Source organism: Calliopsis andreniformis, chromosome 3 (assembly GCF_051401765.1).
Source record: "Calliopsis andreniformis isolate RMS-2024a chromosome 3, iyCalAndr_principal, whole genome shotgun sequence".
Classification (NCBI taxonomy): Eukaryota; Metazoa; Arthropoda; class Insecta; order Hymenoptera; family Andrenidae; genus Calliopsis; species Calliopsis andreniformis.
The window spans coordinates 11318061-11340529 of record NC_135064.1 but is presented as its reverse complement, the minus strand read 5'-3'; the positions used below and the strand labels follow the sequence as shown (position 1 = coordinate 11340529).

The following is a 22469-nucleotide window of genomic DNA, read 5'->3' as shown; positions in this document are numbered from 1 at the left end:
TTTCATGGAATGTTTAGGAACAGATAATCATCGTTCATGAATTAATTTTTAAGAAAGAGTAAAATAAATTTTCTCTTTTTGTCCTTACTCCGCTATAGAATCTCACTTTTCGGTCCGTTTAACGTTGGTTCATTGACCCGGAAACCTAATTGACTGAATCGCGATCCGCACGAACAGGTAGTGCTTTATGGCGCTTTGCCGAGGATAAACAGATTAGTTCATTGAAACTCTGACAAGGTTGATTGCAAGGTCACCTTAATGCTTGACTGAAAATTGACGATCGAAAATCGCCTGATGATTAGCAAAATTGTTGATCATTCATTGTACTATTGTCGCAATTCTTTTTTACTAACATTCCATTTGTCCTCTAATCATAATGTTTCTGATTTAATGATAACAAAAATTAATTATATTATTCATTCTCTGTAATTGTAAGACAATGATTTTTCTTTAACCTTGATTTTCAATTTTATAAGATATTTTTTAAACAGAAATATGAAAAAGAGGCAGAATGAATCAGTAGTCTCCACACTTTTTACGGAAATAGTTCTCTTTCTGAGTTTCTCGAGAAAAGTCCACCGTACTGTTCGCCATTAATTTCCTGCTACAGCTTTGTGAAACTTACGATGGCAGTGAACGCCGAGAATAACCACTGAATATTAATGACATTACTAGGATAAGCGGGATTTTACATACGCGAACATCGTAGTCGATATTAACCTTTACTCATGGAATTAGTCTGATACTAATCGTTCGAATGGATCAACGAAGGGAGGTCATCGTAGGATAAAGAATGTAAAAAATGTGGTTTGAAAAAGAATTTTCTAGAAAATTCTTCGGTCCTCATAAAATGCTGTTACTGCTGCTTTTTCCTTTGTACTGAATGGCGGTTAAACTCTATTAAAACTCAGTTGAAAAAGAGTACTTTTCTTTCATTAACTTACTTCGCAGCTCTTTCAGCCGTGTTCTCGTTCAGAGACCAAGATCAAAATAAACTTAGTTGGTATCTTTCGTTCCAGAGAACGCATGTATAATTTTTTTTAGTTAGACAATTCTAAAGAGAGAAAATTGGACTGAAGAGTACTAACAGAAATACAAGAATATGATCCTCTGTGTAACATTACAGGGAGTGTCAAAATTCATTCCGTGACTATTGGAGGTATGAACCAAGTAAAATAATTTTCTAGTTACTTGAGGCTCCTAGGAAAATTTACTGATCAAGTTCAGCATTTGATAGCTAAAACAGTATTCCAAAAGGACAATTTTGGTTCACTAGTAGAAGTATCAAACAGGGTAAGGGGTAAAATGGTTGATAACTGTTTGCCATCATGACAAAACCTTCTCAAACCTGTTCACGATATCCTAGAAAACAATAAACCTATTGTCCTAAAATTCGCCATGTCCTCTAACAAAAGGTTACTATTTGGCGGAAGAATCCACAGTAAGAGGATATTGGTAGTAATAAAAGCTACGCGAGAACGAGCTTAAACACGCGTGTCACGCCATGCATGCGCATATGTGTATGTGATATTACATAAACGCTGCACACATTTCGACATCGTTCAACGCGATTCCCTAAACACAACGAAAAAGACCACAGAGGACCGAAATTCTCTATACTAACGTGTACCACAGCGTGCACAGACGATCAATTCAACGACCAGCGGTCACGTAGCTGATTCTCTTCCGTGGAATAAGCGACACAATGTATTTTCCAGCAGAGGAATAATGCTGTTCGCCGTGTGCAGATCAGCGAAAGGGTAAGCATCGATGAAACAGCGCGCTGTGGTCTGACGCTGAACGAGTTGGCGGTCGGTGGAAAAGCTGTTGGCGCGCAAACGAACCGAAATGCAGATTAGCTCGCAGCGCCAGTCTGCGCGCCCTTACGAATGCAGATGACATTCAGGATAACCGAGAGGAGTGAAAATGCCTGTGGTGGTTTAAGACACGGATCCAGGGAAATGGCAGGACACAGAAAACCGCTGGGTTTACGAGCTTAGTTACTCCAACCCTCGTGCGCCGTCGCCCACCACCGTCTCCACCTCGAGAATTGCTTTCTGCTCTTCTGATTATTTTTACCGCCATCCCCGCCCACGATCCTTTCTTTTTTATGCTCTAATTTTATGGAAGATTATAATCTCGCGGGAGTGCAAATCTGGGCCACCTACTTCCACGCGGACCACTTCGCCCCCTTGGTAAATTAAGCTTACGCTTCACGGATGTGGGAGCACGAATAGAACACGTTAGGTCCTTCCTTTGTTCCTCGGGATAAATATTCCTTGGCTTTTCCTTTTTTTTTTTGATCCTGAGGAACATTTGTGCTGGGTTAGTGGCTTGGTTAGTCGACGTGAGATAATGGATATGGATGTTTGATAATGAATTCTTTTGTCTTCTTACTAACAATGGATAATATTTGAAGACAGTGAGCTTGAAAAGTGTTTCAACACCCAGCTTGTTGGAATAATAACAATAATGTTGTAACTTGTGAGTCAAAAAGGTATTTGTACATTCAATTTTATATAGTATGTTTAATTAGGAAACTTCTTGTACAGTATTGCATCTTTAAGATAAATACATAATTTTTACGTGGAATAATTTTTTAAACGAAACTGTGTCTAATAAGTTAGTATTTTTATATGTAATGTTATAATAGCAGAGCAGGCTACTCAAATATATTTTGACACACTTGAAATTGTAATTATTGATCATTTTTTCAAGCATACTATTTAAACCAGTTAAATACGAGAACTGAGATAAAAATTAGAAGATTACAACTAGAAATTTTTCATTTCCCAATAGCTAGTATTCTTGTCTTGACGATCCTCTATTTTCTAATAAGTTTTACCTCGAATCTAATTTCTCAGATGGTCAATTTACGAAAATGTAGAATATACTTGTATGAAAGAAGTTAATGTAGTGTTAGGTCATGTACCTATTCTGGTAGTTTACTTTCAAGTATCAGCAAAATAAAATAATAAATGAGATAATAGGATAATTTACTTATCCTTACTGAACATTAAACAAAACTTTCAAGTACTATTTCACACAAAGGGAACTACTTTAACGATTACTTTCAGTATTTTCTATTTAAAATATCCTCACTAATGCTTGAAACGCGGCACGATAATTGTTATGAAGTCACTAATGAAATGGTAAATCTACCGATCGTTTTATCGCGCTACTTCACTGAACTTATGTTTATCCCCAGCTTCTTCGTAATCCTCTTAAAGTCACTTCTATTCATTAAGCAACATTAATGAAAAGCTGGGAACTCACTTTAAGCAAAGGACCTTACGTATAAGATCAATTGCTGCACTGTTTTCAGGCAAAAGCTAGGTGCAAAGGGACTCTACGTTATCTTGTTATACCTCTTTATTCTTTCTGCATATTCTCTTGGAGTTCCTGTTTCGAAACTATCCATAAAACTTGTATGTCTGTGCAGAGTGCACGCGTGTTTATTCAATGTAATTTTTAGTAGAACTTCCTCGAGATAATTTTGAATAGCAATATGCACAACATGCATAATCGTGCATTGTCCCTTTGCACCAATAAATGAACCTCCAAGGTAATACGCAGGACCATGGTGTTCGTCTAATGCGACTAGCAAAATAATAATTGGTAGATTGATATTAAGGGGTACCTTACCGCTCTCATATTTGCTTGAGTATCGCCACGACGGTTCAATCGTATCTATAACAAACGGTTTACGAATACTTTCAGACTCAGCCATTTCAAGGTTCAATCATCGTGCTACAAGATGCGATTTGATAGCAAGGAGTGGAGCGTTGCGACTAAGACAGATCTGGGCAGCTTTGGCATATTATTTCAAATAAAACGTCGATTTATTTTTTAAACTACTTTAAATGAAGATGAAATCGATCAAAATACTAAATAATGAAACTACTAATTAGCAATTCCATGCTATTTCAGTCATGTAGCAAGATCATACTTGAATGATAGTGCAATGGTTTAATCATTCACTAGGTTTTAGTTTCGTTATTTTAGAACTACTATATAATAAATATTTATCGATAGTTTGTGTAGTGTATTTTACATGGTTCATGCTTTCGTTATCGAATTTTTGTATACATGAATGACAATTTTGTACCACCAAAGATTTCTTTCACAGTGAAATTAATACAATATAATAAAAGTGACGAAAAAGTTCGTTGATATTCATACGAAAAAATCTATTGAAATTCTCTTACAATGAATAATAAAAATCATCGAGATCCTCGATGATTGAAATTGTAAACAAGTTCCTCGTTTGTACAAGTTAATATGATTTTCAATGATTCTTATAATCTCATCAAAATTAAGCTCTTTATTTGCCCAGTTCTGCGACATTGTAAATATAACAAAACAGCCGTATTCTAAATTCGTGACAACTTTAGCACAGAGCCCCTAGGTGCTCTCCTACAAAGAAAAAAGAACGAGAACGAAAAAGAAACAAATTTTTAAAATCATGGATTTAAAACATGGTGCTTAGTTGTGTGAGAAAGACGGAGGGAGAAAACCAAATTTCAGCCATATTAGAATGCAAAACAAGTGGTGCACTCTTCATTGAATTCAGTTTGCATTTGCGTTGAGATTAGAAAAAATATGCTGTAAATGTATGCTGTAAGCATGTAGCTAGATTCTCGTGCTAGAGTGTAATATACAGTTTTACTTCAAAGCTTTTTATTACATAAAATTTAAAGGAACCATCTTTTGAGAAGAAACATAATTTTCTCCTCTATGTAAGAGAATTTATAGTGCAAGAAGAGTAGTACTTATAGAGTGTTCGACTGCAAGTGTCAGAAATTTTAAGAGAAAGACAAAATTATGTTTCAGATTTTGTTTTTGAGTTATTATATATTATAGTTGTTAGTTATAGTCGTTATACATAGTTATTAGTTACTATAGATGTTGAGAAAATGTCCAAAATACGCGTGAGGTGTGTCTGACTCAGGATCTGACTTATTCTACTGCCACCGCTGTGTAGTCAGACTCATTTCAAGTCAGACAGATTTCACAGGAATTTAAGACGTTTTTGCAACAACTCTAAAACGAAGCCCAAAATGCTTTGCCAAAACTTTTGGTTTTCTTTATTTTCGTCCTTCTTTAGCATGTAGAACCACTTCTTAAAATTTTTAACATCTATTGTTGAATACCTTATATACGTATAGGAATTTACATAAAAAATTGCAATCTGCAATAATTCAATTTTAAACATATGACTAGAAACACTGTTAATAAACTCTATTAATATACAAATAAACAAGCAACAATAAAAATGAAATAGAAAAATAATTATAAATTTCTATTATAAATTATATTTATAATATTTATAACTATCTGTAGAGTGCATCACCTATTTAACACTGAGAGAATGCTACATGTCTTTTTCCCTTCTTCTTTAAGTTCCGCTCTTCGCGTCTAAAAGTCTAGTTATGACCCGCCACAGACGAGCGTTTTTTCGCCTCCGCGGCGATTTTTCATAGCGCGCTATACCAACAAGAATAATTCCCGCGTTCGTATATCTTTCCTCGTTTTCCACAATTAAAACTTGAAAACTGTCCTTGCTACAAAAAAACGCTCGCTTGCAGCGTGCCTTATACACCATCCCTTAAGCCTCAAATAAAAGCAACGAACTAAAACTAATCAAGAAACCATACGACAGCGAGAAGTGATGAAATATTGCCACGATTTCAACCAAACAGTACCACGATTGCTACGTCTACTTCGCCCTGCGCTCGCTAGTCCAATGAACAGAGGCATGCGTTGCTAAGCGCGGATGATCGATGCGTAAGCCACTAATCTCGCAGCGAGTAATCCCGAAAACTTGCGCAAATGAAATCAGAAACCAGGCACGAAATTAGGACGAGCCGATTGCCGCGCGTCTGCGTGACATCTCGTTCCCGAAATTGCACGGTCAGATCCGCGGCGACCGATCGATCACGATGTGTCGCCCTTTCCTTTTATCCTCAGCCGCAGAGGAAAAAGGCCGAGCTCGCCGACGGCGTGGATCCGCCAGCCACTTCGTTATTGCCTGGCGTGCGATTTATGCGCGGGTAGAAACAGATTTCGCCCGATGGAACTCGTGAAACACCGAGAAACGATGCCTCGGCCGAGCGTACGGCCGCGTTGTAAATCTTCCGCCATCGGGCTCCTGAAGGATCGAGTCGAATCGCTGCGCCACGAGTCGATGATCGCGTCGCTGTTGGGGAACTTCCGTGTGAGTGTGATTTCATTGGCGAGGGTCGAACGAGATTACTTGTTTAACGTGTTTCGTGTTTTCAGGGTCACGATCGTTATTCGAGGTGAAGTTTTCGTTAACCCTTTCAGGTACGAATTTCTTTTAAAGAAGAGCAGAGGCTTTTGTTTGTTGGTTATTAATAGTCTGGGGGTGTTTACAAAATTAGTAAAATAGAACCTGGTCTAAAGATTTCTTAAATTTTTTATGTGCCTATGTAGATTCTATATTTTTTTGCATATTGAAATTTTTTATAATGGTATAAAGATTCGCCATCTAATTATTGATAATAAAATGGTTGTAGGATTTAAAAGGTACTCTGTTAGAGGAATAATATTCTGAACAGGGAACTTCATTAAAAACAAATATGTTTATTGTGGAATTTTGGGGACCTAAAATAATATATTCTATGTACAAGGTGCTTTCGACAAGTATCAGAAATTTTAAGAGACGATTTTACATGTGAAAATAAAACGAAAATTAAGAATGACGAAATTGTATTTATAGTTCACTTTCATAACTACTAATTGGTGCAAGAACATTTAAAAATCGTGTAAAACGTGTCTAACTTGGGATTTCTTCTACTACCAGGGTGCATTAGACAAGTCAAATATAGCGAAATTAGTAGTATAAGTTTGAATTAATAATTGAGGAACGAAGCCTGACACGTAATTTCGTCTATCTTCATTTTTGTATTTACTTTAACATGTAAAAATAATTTCTTTTTAAACAAACTTTTTAAAAACTGTGTATCCAATTTATTTTGCGCTACTAGTTTTGAGTATTCAGGCAAAAATTTTACCAAAATCGCTTCAGTGGTTTGGGAGGGTTATAAAGTTCGGCAATTTTTTAGTTCTTTCAAACAAATAAATACAGATGTTTTGCAATTTGAAGTTTAAATCAAATACGTCAAAATAAAGTTAAAATTGCAACCAATGTTGAGTATTGAATATTGTTGACTTATTTTTAAGCAATTTTTAAAATACTATTAAATTTTTGAATTATATTAAATATTTGAGTTTTTCATACTTACACACAGAAGTATGTAAAACACATAGAATAATTTATAAATATTGTGGCTAAACTTTGTAAGATTCTTAAATTTTGAAAGAATAGATCCTTACATTATAGATATTAAAAACTGCATTAATGGTACTGCAAAGATTATTCCAAACAATATCTTTCTATATAACAATGTTGTTTGAAAAATTAAATTTTCAAAAACCCTATTTACAACTGTTAAGAGATTATGATTTCATTATAAAACTACAGCTTCTATGGTTTGCTTTTTCATTTATGATATTCATTATAGTTATACACTACAATATAGTATATATACGTTGGTACATCTAAAATGAACTAATTGTGAGAGGAACTTCGTTATGCTAATTTTTTTCAAAATTTCTAATTTCTTACAATAATTAAAACTTGTCATTTAGAAATAAGTATTACAACATTCCCAAACATATTCTTTATTAGAATGCAAAATCAAGCGAAAGTTTAGAGGAATTCAATTCGTAGACGTAGGGTGTCCACATCTGTCCCGTTTAGTACGAGAACTCGTGAGGTTTACTAGAAGAGTCTGACCGGAAATTCAGTTGGGACAGCATGTCGTGTCGACGTTGTAGAATCGTGATGGATGGCGCTTCGAGACTGACTTGAATATCGATGAAAATTTATTTGGTTCTCATGTCTCTGAATTTCGAAAGAATCTTCTATAAGATACCTGATTAAAATTTATTACGATCGTCCAATAGGATTAATACAAAAAATTGTAAAACCATCACTTCCGATTACTGTGTCTAAATTACTTGAAATTATTCTTTCTGGCACAGTGAAACATATTAACGACATTATAGAACTATAAATGAAAATATAGACGAAAGAAAAATAGAAAAACAAGAAGAATAAGGTTAAAGAAGAAAAGGATAGAAGGAGTAAGATTAAAAAGAAAGATAGATAAAAAATATAAATTAAATAGATGCAATTTTTCTTACAATAAAATCTCAATTTCAGAGCAATTGCATAAGTATTTGCGAACAGATACAGTTTCTCTTTAGTTCATCGTGTTTCATTACGAATTAAAGTTTTTACTTTTCTATGAAATCTTCACCTAGAAAGCTTTATATACTCAATTAAAGTCTCTTAACGACTTTGCACATGACAGGGGATCTGTAATCCTGCATACAGCCCGTTCTTACCTCTAAGATCATTACCAATGCATGCATTTGATTCTAGCTTCTCGGTTCGCTTGTCATAACGTTTATGTACATCTCCCACAGGAGTAACTCAGAATTATGAGCCTGTTTAATTGCTTTCCCATGCACGTACCATCATTTGACAGTGCGCATCATAGCGTGTATGCAAACGTTACGTACTGCAGGGGGGTTCGAAATTTAGAATCAAATTCATCTCGATAAAATTGAATGGCATTTATTTCTTTCAGTACGCTGAGGTAACGTTTTTCTAAAATTGTCACGAGATTTTTAGTGAATATTTAAAATAAACAAATTATAAATAATAGAGAGTTTTTTATTATTTGTATTTAGAAAGCAAAACAACATGTCATTATTCAAAGGAAATTCAATTACAGGAACTTTGCACTTGAAAAAATGCATATACATAGTAAAGGTGAGTCTATAATACAATATTTAGAACTGAGATTCACAGCAACAAGTGACAATGTCTTGAAAACAAAAATCTGTAACTTATTCAGTTTTATTTTAATCTAAATTATCTGTATACTGAATTCAACAAATATCACACAATAACCTTAGTAATATTATACTTCGTAAGTAAATATCCCAACTTATTTCATCCTTGAAATATTCCTTGCTCTCTAATAAACTTTAATTTAATAATCATCGCTAATAATCACAATGTGTAGCTGTGACATAAAAATTCATTAAAAACAGAGTATCATTTCATGTATTTAAAAAATTAACGATGGTGAGCAATCCTCAGTAAACTTCTATAAAATTATGCATGAATTTTTCCAAGCTACCAAAGATAAGGATCTTCAAAGTTCTATAATGAAAACCTCATATAAGGACCTCCATCTTTTCAAATTTAATATATTCGATGTACCCGCGCCTCGACTTTTCTTTTTACATTTGGATAACCACGATTAAACGTTGGCCACGCGTGCTCAGCAATTTTTCGCGTTCCGTATTTCTCTCCATCCAATTACTTCCCGCGCTCAGGTCCCTTATATTAAAGGCGGATTATGCCAGTGAAAATTCTTCCGCGATACAGCCCTGCCACACACCGTTATCCCCTTCGTAATCGCGCCCTTAAAACGCTCGGCGAAATTGGGTAAAGAGAATGAGGGCGCTCGACACGGAACTGATGTGAATCGATGGTTTCGCGAAGACATGATCCACTTGGTGGGTCGCATTGGTCTTCATCTGCAAGCCGCAGGGAATACTTTTCACTTGGCTGCGTTTATATACGGCCGAAATAAATCCTGACCTAGGTGTCTCCTTTTATTTCCCAACGCCAAACGAGCACGTTCGCGTACCTCGATGTAAAACAGAAAATATTACCGAATGCGAATGGTAAACTGGAGCAATGTGTCACCGCTGTTACGCGAGAACGAAAGGGGCTGCGGTTTAAAGCGAACTTAATCCTTCGACGCATTAGCTGCATCGGGCATTTTTATGTCTGCGTTTGATTTCTATTTCACTGAGAATTTTGTTGCATCTGGATAACCGTGAACAATATTATGCAGGATGTCCTGCAGGTTTTTGTAAAAACTTCTTCAGCGTAGGAAAATACTACAGAAAAGAAAAACATTGAGGAATAAAAAGAATAGTTCTGTTTGGAACTATAATGTTCGTGCATGTCTGTTCTCACGAACTTGTAATGAACATAGAATGATAGTTAAAGTGTTAAACAATTTCTGATGATTTTGGGATTCTGGTTTGTGTAGCTTAAAGCTAGCCTACGACAGGAGCAATTGTCCAGCCTCAGGATATACCGTTTAGTTCTAATTCGCGATCATTAAGTGTGTAATTAACAGGAGCTCGTTGATTACGTGGCTGCCCTCTGGCCAACAAACGTAATTTGTCCTGCGAAACACATTAGCCATGCAAAAGGGAGAAGGCGTTAGGCTATGAAACAGGCTGGAGAAGTTAACGAACTCAGAATGTTTCCTTGTCTAGTTTGTATTGCGAAGTTAATACGACATAAAAAATTGCAATAATATTACACTGATATCAAAATTCGTGAAAGAGTTGTCATATCGAACAGACGGTGACACGTGATGGAACTTTTCAAATTATTCCCTGCCAATTAATTTTTCATCTCTCTTCACTTATGCAAATGTATTCAAAGAATTTTTCATCTAAAAATAAGCGTTCACGAAGACAAGTCCATAAGACAATACAGAAACTGAAAACTTTAAACGCCAATATCTTGAAAATAAAAACATGTGACTTAGGTTGTTTTGCCTTACAATCACAAAGATATATTCTTAGCATTTAATTCTTAGATCCCTGACACCAACGAACTATTATACTTATGGACATGATTGTCCCCAACGTTTAAAGAATTATTCTCCTCAAAAACTTCAAAGAGTAAATCAAAGGAGCATCAGTGATAAAAGTTTCATTGTTGAATTCACGTGGCACGTGAAATACCCACCGTATAATAAAGTAATTCAAATAGATAGTCCACTTTGCGTGCTATAATAAGGTATCGTAGCGTGAAAGACGAAAGATAGGATGAATGGCATGAAAAGCAGAGAGACGGATTTCGCCTGGTACTCCCTAGTGGATTCATCAGCAAGGCTACCTAAGAGACCCTTAGACCGCGGTGAATGGATCCCGTTGGTTAGGCGTGGAACTTGCGGAAATTATTACGGGGATTTCGTGACGATGGGGATTCTGTGGCAGTGAGCAGAGAACTTGTCACTACAATAGTCGGGCACGGAAGGATGTGCCAAATTTTCGAGGAAATCTCACGATTAAAAAGAATATCCTAATATGAGGAAAGACACCAAGTTCGGTGTAATAAGCTCTGGGTTTTGGTATATTTTGGTTACTAGATAAATAATAAATTTACATGTATACAGGATGGTCTATTTGAAGTTTCACATGTGTTTATTTTTTAAATAAAAAGTGTTTCCAATAAAATCTGGAGAAAATTTTTGACCATCGAGATATTCCCGAAACAGGGTAAATTTTATTTAAAATATTTTTTAAATCGAGCTATAGTGGAGGAGATAATAACGCGTGAAACTTCAAGTGAATCACCTTGTACATGTGAAAGTTTACATAGACTTACTATGTACATTAGCAAAATTAAACTCACTCTATGTAGAGACATAAGGCATTCAGGGTTCCAAATGAAACATGATGTATTCCACATCAAACTATTATAATATTATAACAGTATACAAAGTACCGAACAAGTTTAAAAATTATTTTTTCATACAAATATATGAAAAATTCCTGTTAAATTAATCGTACATCAAGAAGTTAACTCTTCCCTGAACACAAATCCCATTACCTGAACTCACAATTCCAGCGAGTCTCTTCTACTAAATATTCACGAATACGGGGCCCATGCAAGCAATGGACTCACTTCGTCGAATTACCACCTGGGTGCAAGACTGCCGCCAAAACTAGTGACTTCGAAAGAGCAAAAAGCTGTACCCATTGACTCCATAAATCTACCACTACGGTTCGATACAGGCTCGCCTTTCGATTGCTACCTTTCCACGACTGTCGGGGGGTTAAAAGCTTCGCGGGGGAAAATATTCAGCGTGTCGTCGGTCACCTCGTTGCCTTCCACGAAAAGAATCACCGGGATCAATGGAAAGTACGTGCAGAGAGCGTGCACGTGTGTGCGTAACACGCGACTGACCTTCTAATGGATATCCTGCGCCCCATGAATGCGAGGATCGATCAATAAAGAACGATCGCCTCGAACGAGCGAGCCTCCTCGCCTCGCGTTTCACCCTTTCTGTCTGGGCGGAGTGTCGTTTGATTGACAGGGCCGCGCCGGTGCGGGAATTCCTTTAGAAAATACCGTAATTTGTACGAGCCACACGGATATAGGGGTAACAGGGGATACTGCGGCGCCGATTTAATTTTAATCGTCCCACGATGAACAGTAAGCTATCGATCGCGCCAAGTGATGAATAATAAAATTGGGTTATCCTTCCTGATCGTGTTAATTATTTTGCGATTAATAGGGGGTGAAAGTTTGTGAATCTGTAACGAGGCTCGAACAAGCGACACTTTGGGGTAACAAAAGTTGTAGAATAGATACAATAAACCACTATAACTTTGCTATTATTAATGCTATATCTCTGAAAATTAGAAAAATATGCAGAATGTTTGTGTTATTAGCCCCGAGTGGTAGAAATTTTGAAGATGTTGAAAGACAGTTGTGTTTCAGTGATTTTTTGTATATACTGTGTTGACTTGAACAGATTTCTTTACGTTGCAATAATTTTCGTGAAATGAGAATTCTATGAGTTTTTTTACATTGATGAATGAAAATGTTTTTGCATAATGTGGAAGACATTATTGAGATGAATTCAATGACTTGCTATATTATAGAGATCAATAGCTTAAAGTAGAAATGAAGGTTTTCTTGTGTTAGTTGAACTGCATGTTCTAAAAAATAGTGAAACGTTGCCTTCTACTATTTGTATAAAAAGTTTATTTATAACGTGAACACTTTGATAATAACTAATTCTTTGGTGTTAAATATGTCTCTTTAACATTCTATTCATTTAACATTCTATTCATTTAATAAATGCATTTTAATTTTAGAATAATATAAATTATTTTTTAGCACTGTGAAATTTGCATAAAATTAAGTAGTGTTTATATGGAAAGTTTCTTTCAATTTAATATACATTTTTAATTTGGTACAATGTGTAAGATCAATTAGTAATTTCATTTGTAATCGAATTTCCATGTTTTTAAGATTAAAATATAGAATATTTATGTATATTCTATTGCTAACAAATACATACTTCAGTTTTAAAACTAGAATATTCATTGAAGCCATTATATTAGTCAGCTTGAGATCATATATTCGACTTTAAAGTTGACATCTTCTCTTAAATTACGAACTAATTAGTGATACACAAGTGTTTTGTCACTCGGAAATGACCTTATCCAAACGATTATCTCCTCATCAACGAATCAGTAACAAGATACGTATTCCCTATATATTTGTCGAGAAACAGAGATATAATCATTGGAGAGAAAGGAACGTTGCCTCTATTCTGAATAAACTTATTGTTAGAAACGAAAGCCGAAATAAAAATTTCCTTCCGCAGGGAGAGAATATTAGAGCAGACGCGGTCAATGACGCGAGTAATCACAGTTCAAAGGCGATAGTCGAGAGAAGTTTGTAAAGCTTGGCTATTTTTCTGAGCGTAAATTCTTTTAGTAAATTGATCGATCCTTCACAAACGCTTCCCTCAGATACCTCTGTCTTTCGTATTTTCCTTCCCCGAACGAATTTCTAGAACGTGTTGAATTATTCACGCAAACGAACCAACCATCCTCAAAGGGAAATCCTGAACATTTAAAAACACCTTGGCAGAATTATTATTACTTTAGAAAACTATTTTTTCCTCCTATTTTCCAAGGAATAGCTGTGGAAAATTCTAGGTCCACTTTAAACAGAAATTATAGATTATATACCATTTCAAGAAAATCTACTTTGCAATATGTGCGGGTGAAATCGATATCACATTTTCAACAAATCTGAGTGTATGCTTTAATTGGAATCTATGAAATAGGATCTGTATTTCTAATGAAACAGAGTTAGATTAAAGGAGCTTCTCCTTTAAAAAGCAGGAACAGTCGATCTTTGAGCTGCTGTATCACAGTTTTAAAAGTGGATTACGAATTTTTGAATATTCTAAATTTACCAACTTTATTAGTGGTTGGTTTGTATGTAATTTCCAAGGCGTCACAGACGAATATACAGGATCACTAGACTGCTTTTATGTATACTATCAATTGAACCGTAGAACACGCAAGATTGGAACTGTCTGATTACAAATCTACTGCAAAATAATTTGTTGAAAAAAGTTCATATGAATTCACGTCTGGATATAATGTATTACTGAACTGAAGCTAATTAGAAAGTTTTAATAATTAAGAGAATAGAAAATTGTAGGTTTTTGAATTTCGTCAACCATTTCATTTTCTGCATATATTATATCAATTTGCTATTAACTTATCTGAACATCCTCTCTTTACTTTCTCATCGGTATTATAATTTTTATTCTTACATCCTTACTAAACATAGTGCTGCAATCTTATTTCACGCATAGTCACTGACGTAGAACATGAAACAGAAATGGTAATGGGGTTTTAGAAGCCTAACAGCGTGGGACAGAAAAAATCAGTGTTTGTCTAGTCTATCCTCTACATTCGTCAGTGATCCAGTTTATCTGTTTGCAGGCGATAAAACGAAAGTCAGGCTGTGCGGTAATCAGGATTGTCCCGGGGCGACTTGACTTCTGCGAGAGATTTATGGCTGCTGGTGATTTAGCGTGTCCAAGAACCGGAAAATCTAGTTAAGGGATGTATGTATCTACTCTTACTCGCTGCACTCTTTTGCGAACTCTATATTCGCAAACGCAATTATGAATAATGAATTATGCGATACAATATTAGATTATAGTTCAAGTTCAGCTCATCTGTATTTAATTATCGGGATAAATCCTTTAGTAAAAAATTATGAAAATGGGAAATAGAGGTTATAATATATATATAAATATATATTAAATAGAAAAAATAGAAATAGCAATAGAAAGAAAATTGATAGATAATAACTAAAGCAAGAAGAATATAGCGTAGGATATTTTTCCCTATTTCTATGAACCTTATTGTTACTTTAATACTTTCAGATTAAGAGTCTGCGTTTTAGTCTTCATTATTGAGATATTAACAATTATTATTGAAGATATCTACGCTAGAAAGTCGCCTGAAATGTGTCTGACTTGAGGTTTTATTTTACTGACATTACTGCGCCTGACCTGGCCAATGTATACAGGCAGTAGAATAAGTCTCCAAGTTCGACATATTTTTCACATATTTTAGATTATTTTATTAATAACTCAGAAAGGAAGCCTTAAGCGCTCTTTCGTTAATCTTAATTTTCGTCTTAATTTGTCACGAAGGTATAATCACTTTTAAAATTCCTGGCATCTGTTTTCGAACACTGTATAAAAATCGAAGTAGTTGTTAATATCTGAACAAGCTACGCGACAAAGATCGTATCGTGTAATTTTATTCACAATCAAAGAGAAGAAGCTAGAAATTAATCGTTAGCGACAGAATAATTGAAATTGATGAAACTCTTTTGCTTCCTTAAGTTATGTAACGCGATGCAAATAATTACAATAAATAAAGAAGAATATTTTTCCTTTAAAAACACTTCTTCTTCAAGCTATTGATATTATTTCTCTTATTTCAGTGTCTCTGTAGTGGAAGTATATTTGACAACTCTTTAGAATGTAAGAATAAAGTATTGAACACATGCATAGATATGTTTATTCAATTTAGTTGCCACCCTGAAATGAGTGGAGGACAGTGTTGGATTATACGCAACGCATGAAAGTTTGATCTGACCTTTGAATCCTCGCCATATTGGAAACGTGATATTTGCTCGGACTGTGATATCTGTAAACTCGTTTTCGCGTAGTTACGACTCGACTCGTCGATGTTTGACGAGTTCGTTTGGATGTTTATAAGAATTTGATTCATTCGAAATGTGTTAAAATAAAAGTAAACGTAACATTTTTCATAAAACGTCTCTATGTATTATTCCATGGTAAGTACCCATACCAATATTCCTATAAAGAATGGAACAAACTTTTATTTATGTTTTACTGTTTTAGCCTTGATTAAAAACTCAGCTTCGTATAAAACAATCTACTGAAGATTCTTTCTGAATTTGAAATAATTCTCCGCGATGTTACAAAATAGAAAAACGATCTTGTCACAAAAGATTCAATTGATAAGGTAATTAAAAAACAATAAAACCTAGGTACACCGTAAAGTGCTAAATACAGAATTACATAAGAAAGAGAAAAGGAGAAGCATCTTCTTGTAATCCCCCAGCTTACTAATATTTTACGATGAAAATCCCCTTGGCCACAGCTGACTGTGAATAAAACGCCAAACTGTACACGCCGTAAACTAAATTTCGTACATAAATAAATTTCCTATTGGCGAAGAAGCCACGAGGAAGATTTGAGTTATGCGAGACACTGCGGAGAGAACAGCAACCAGAAACAAAATTCCCTGGCAGATAGCGATCCTTTCGCGGCAAAATATACGAAAATATGGAGCCATTTGGATGAAACGGCCCTGGTACCTCCTTCACAATGTATTTCACCGTCGAGGCCCTTGCCAGGATCACATTGTACAGTCTGTGAGCTGCTGAGGCGGTGCTCGCGGCAAGTGGATGGTCGACAGCCTTAACCCAGCTGAATATACAGAGTGTAACAAATATACATTTCAATATTTTATTAGGTGGCAGGAGAATGTAAAAGGATCCCAAAATGTCGTATGTGCCCTCGTTCTTCAGTAAGAATATATGTATAGAAGTAAACTGGACGATTTTGGGAGGAGTGTTACTACTACTTGAAATCAGTTGACTATTCAACACTGGCGCATTTTTGCCTGGGTAAGCATTGTATAAACGGAAATGAAAATTACATTGTTAGAAAGTTTGTGTTTTCCAAACGAAATGACTCATACATATTTTATTTAAGGGAATTTTTCTAAATAGATTTGTAGTATAATGGATATCGTATGTATTTGGAAATACTTAAGAACTTATAATTAAATTATGTAAGGACTCATTTCTGAAACATATTTTTGTAATAGCAATACTAAGATATCTTTTCAAAGGGGAGTGTCAGATAATACTAAAAAATACTTCCAAAGAAATCTGAGCATATCAACAGCTTCTGTTAAAACAAGAGTGGAACAGGTTATTCGATTTGGACCTTCAGGCAATTTGAAAAAGTGTACGTTTGTTTCGAAAGGTCTGAAAGTTTCCACAAACAATACATTTGCAATTTTAATGAAAGGGTCAGATTACTACTAGGTCAGAGTTTTCGAGCATACTTGGTCAAAGACTGGTTAAAATCGTTTCTACAAATATTTTGATTCTTAAAAGATACAGAAAATTGTATAATAAGAAAAATTAAAATTGGACATATGAAATTAATTATTTTACATATTTTAAGAACTATTATAAAATTGTAGAAATCTCCGACTATTAGTTTAGATATGTGAGTATAAATATGTTAACTTTAGTGCCCTATTATTAAGAAACGAAGACATTTGGTTATTAAACATTTCGTAAACCATTTAAGAAATTCTTAAAGCTTGCCTTGAAATATTGAGACCTATGTCTGTTATACTCTCTATGTAAGAAGAACCACCGACGTCAGGAAAGCTTGGGACCGCGAGGCAAGCGCACATTTCTCGAAATCCGACCATTTATCACGATCTCGAAGAGGACGTCGATAGTTGATAGTTTCTTGCAACTTCGGTTTTTTTATCGGTCGATCGGTCCAACGCGTCACGACACGATACTCGACGATTTTCTGAGAAAAACAGAACGATATTTTCTGTCATCGGACGGCCACGATTTTCTGGAGAATTTTCTGTAAGTCGATTGAAAGGGAGATTTGTGGGATAAAACGCGTTAGACTGCGCGAGCAACTTTCGAGATAGTGAAGTGTCGAGTTACAGAAGAGGGATCGAATGAATTTCACCTTTTTGAAAATTGAGAGAAATATCAGAGGAGCCTTCATTCTTTTACTGCTACGATTTTTGTAGTTTTCTTTATTCTTCGTTATTGGGGAAACGAAATTTTATTGGTGTTTGAAAGTAGAGTTAGAGAACAATGATAAAATTTTTATTATTTCAAGAACGTAATAATTTTTGTAAGAATATATTATACATCCTAAACGTAAAATGTTATTCCTCTTTTAACGTTATTTTCAATTCTGAAGCTTCCAGCACGTGTATATTCTGCGAGTAGTACAAGTCGACTATATACAGCCTCTTATTTTTGCGGTGTTAAAATAACATTGATAGGAGTATTTTTTAAAATACGAACGTAATATAGAACACAAGATGGAGGAGACAAAAATAAAAAATTAACAATGGTTGAATATTTATCTGAAATGAAAGAAAAAACTTTATTACAATAGTATCACGTGAAAATATATTGAAATAAATTTTACAGATTTTATACACATAAACAAATTTTTGTGAAAATACATCTTGCAGAAATGAACGATAATACTTATTTTGTCTAAAATATACTATTTTTAATTTTATGGAAATAATTTCGTTTGATCAGCGCTCAGCAAGTAGAGCAAGTCAACCATTTCCGCCACCCTAACCTCACGAAAATCGCAAAACCAATATCACGCTAAACTGAGAGCAACTATAACAGGAAAAATGAAAAGAGGAGAAACGATAAGCCAGTGCAGAAACAAAATTTCATAAGTGCTCATTCCTTCGCTCATAATCCTTCATCAGTTTCTTACGTCGCGATAAGGAATTCAATTTATCAACTGCAATTACGTTCTCGCGCGTTTCGAAACCAGAGATCTCGTGTCGAGATCCTCTTCAGCGGATCGAAAGGAAAAACAGGAGGTATACGAATCTGGTAATAAAAAAATGAATTACAATGTCGATAAGGAATACGTTCTTTTTGAATATAACTTCATTTCAGAATTACGATCCCTGCGAGGGTTCGATTGTTGATACGGCATTAGTCACGTTATCGAATCGCTCAGCAGTTTCGTGGAAACAGATGGAGGAAAAAGAAATTCTTTCGCCAAGCACGTCCAAGCTCTTCGTTAGAATCCCGACTAATTAAGATCTATGATAGGGGCTCCCTTATTAACGATGACCGATTACAGCTATTGATACGGTGGTGCACACATGTGAGGCGGATTTATTTTCCCGACTGTTGATCAGATAGGGAAGTGGCGTGTTGGGTTTACAAAAGACTCCTGCATTAATGTAGTTTATCTAGTATAGGCGGTAGCGTCTAAATCAGATATTTTCTTATAGCGGAGAGCGAAATCAGTTTAGGGGAGCGAATCACGCCAACTACCTGCTTCACTCGAACGTTTCCACTGCTTTTTACCGCTGCGATTATTTTCTTCGCGAACCTTTCAAGCTGACGGTCTCTCTCCGCTTCTGATAAATCTTCAATTTATGAGAGAAAGCTCGGAATCGTCTAATCACAAATAGGCCTTGAATCTAAAATAACTTCTAGGTATCGTTGACCACAAAAATATCTGAGCACGTTAATTATTACGTAAGTATTATGCAAAAATGCACAGGGTATTTAATAAGTACGCATTTATATTATATCTTAAGGAAGCAAAGTAGACGAAACAGTTTTTGAATGCTCATAATTTTCCAAAAGCATTTTTGGATATAAGTTTATATACACTTGTTTTATTTTCTAGATCTCATTTTTAACAAATGTTTATAAATATATTAGTAATGTCATGAAACGTTATTCATATATATATTTTAATATAAATTAACGATAAATGGATGATGTTCCTTTTGTTATATTAAGTAACTAGATACGTTTGTCTAACTAAATATGAACGTGAATAAATTACTGATAACGTTGTTGTTAATGTTTCAAATCATGTGTGCTTCTTTTTATATTAAAAAGTATAAGAGGAACACACAAGGGTCTCTTATTACATTCGGGAATACCTTTGTGGCGTGCAGTTACAATACTGTTTTGCGCTTCTTATAAACTCCATTATATTTTATTACAACAATTGTGTCACCTCGTACGAATGAAAATTTCATTCGCTTGGGCCATTCATTGTCATACATATTTCGCGCGTTTCTTTAGAATGACTGTACCAAGGGAATAATCAACGAGAAACCGCTCAAAAACTGAAAAGAGCTTCTCCCATATTACCTCACGTCCGTACCCTTTTTACGTTTCACTTTCTCTTCGTATTTTATTTCTTCTTTACAATATGTCATTTCACATACTATCTAATATCGCTGGTAATATTAGTTACCTTTTTAATAATATTTCTAGTGTTCCATTAATTCAAATTAATTTATAATATTGTGTAAATATTAAGTTACGATGTATATTCGTAGTTTCCACATTGGTTTTTTTGTTTTTTATGTTTTATACTAAATTGAAATCAGGGTTTAAGAGTAAAATACAATTTTTAATAATTTTAAATAAAAATTATGAATAAAATGAATTATTCGTGTATAATGAATAATTTTTTACTCCATTGAATTTTGAAAAATGATTGTATAATTGTTATATATAAATTTTAATTTATACGAATGTCTTTAATAATTTCTTTTATTCATGAATAATACTTTTTATTCGACTAATATTCGAAGCAGAATTTTTTTTAATAACACCCATCTCTGATTATTAGGTATACTCTTAGGAAGATTAAACCATACTCTCACTATTTTAAACAAATAAGTAAGTACATTTTTATGTAAATTAACTTATTTTAGTGAATGACATTTACAACAGTAATAAATACAAAAAGTCTACTCAATATATTTGATTTCTTCGATAATCTTGAATAAAAAACACTATATTTGACTTGATACATCGAATTTGTCCAACAATAAACCTCAAATATTATCATTATCACTACAACGTTATATTCCCTGGCCGTGCACCATATAACCTACTACAGAATATAACGTTGGAAGCAGTGAGAACTGCTTATGCTCGTCTGACCACATACTGACTGTTTCCACTAACGCATCCCAGTTGATAAGGAGTATCTGCAACATTCCTGCATCTTCTCTTGACTAGACAGCAAATCCCAATGAAAAACATTCCATTCCCCTCCGCTATAATATCTTTCACCAAAATTCAGTTCCAGAATCCACTCTCGTACCACTCCCAACCCTTCCTACAACCCCCGGGGCACATTGAAAGCGCAGCTTTCCAAAAATCGCCAAACCAGTAAATCTATTGTACTCCCGACCTTCAACCCCTTCCAAAGCCACACGCCAGGGTCACCCTTTCACCTCGCTGCACAAACACACATACGCGTGCCCATAACAAAGCGAATCACCCAAGAAAGCATTAATCTTGATATTACACAGACGTTTTGCAAAAACAAGAAAAAAAAAATGGAATTCCACGTCCATGCCACGGCTAATGCACGTATATCGTATCCGGCGACGAATCGAGCTTGGCGCGGGTACAAGCCAGCGAAGATCGAGCCAACGTGGCTCGCTTAATTTAATATTTCAACCCCCTTCGCCGCGTCCCTCGACCCGCTCCGCCGTATTCGCTATTAACTTGACGCCGCGTCGGAGTCTCTCCATTAGCTATTCCTTCTTTTTTCCACCGCCGCGTCTCTTATTTTCCTTCATTATTATCCCTTCGCCAGTCGAGAGGGAGACGTTCTGTTTCCTATTAATAATCCAGCGCCAGGAGTTCACGTGCGATTCGAATCCTTGCTCGCGTCCGATCCGAATATCACGGCGATGTTTTCGCCACTCTCCAAGGCCGACAAGTTATTCTTACGGCGCTTCTTCACCCTCGCGTGACGGGTCAAGGGTCAGGGAGGGAGGGGACGAGGAGAGAGAAAGAGAGAGGGGGACGGGAGCTTGACGGAGAACGTCGAACGATTATTTTTAGGGGCGTCGGATGAATTTCTTAGCGGGCCTCGATGCAATTAGGCACGCGAGATGCACCGTTCGTGCCTGGCTTAGATCTAGCGAGGAGTTTCTGGCGAACGTCGGTGACGGGTTCAACTGGGCGGCTTTCCCTGATTTATCGAACTTTTTAAGAGCTTCCAAGTTTTTAAGAATCCTGAAGACCTGGTGTATTGTTACTAGACTGCGGATATTTATGCGCTTGTAAGAGATTTCTATTGATGTGGAGTGAAATGTAATCAAGTATGTTGAAACATCGTTTAATTAAGATTCGATTATTTAGATCTGTTTTCTTATATCGTGTAAGTAATTTTACTGTTTTTAGCGATGTATACAAACAGAGTATAATAATACAAGTAAAACAATTTCGTTTTTCCCAAGAGTGTTGTTAGTTATATTTTTAACGAAATTACTTTCTGAACAGCCCAATATATTGGTACTATAAGTGTATCTGTGGTTGTAAGGCAAAACGATGTCTGTTTTCGAGATATTGGCGTTTAAAGGTTTCAGCTTCAGTACTGTCTTATGGA

General features: G+C 35.3%; 1 protein-coding gene across 2 annotated transcripts in view; it reads right to left on the bottom strand.

Annotated features, from left to right (window-relative positions):
- Positions 1-22469, bottom strand: part of 5-ht7 (5-hydroxytryptamine receptor 7) — a 218906-nt gene that overhangs the window by 2578 nt on the left and 193859 nt on the right. The window contains exon 7 of one of the 2 annotated variants that reach the window (XM_076393389.1): positions 3646-3690. The exons of the other annotated variant lie outside the window; for it this stretch is intronic. Coding sequence (XP_076249504.1) covers positions 3646-3690 — 45 coding nt within the window. The remainder of the gene's footprint in view (positions 1-3645; positions 3691-22469) is intronic. 2 annotated transcript variants of the gene reach the window in all.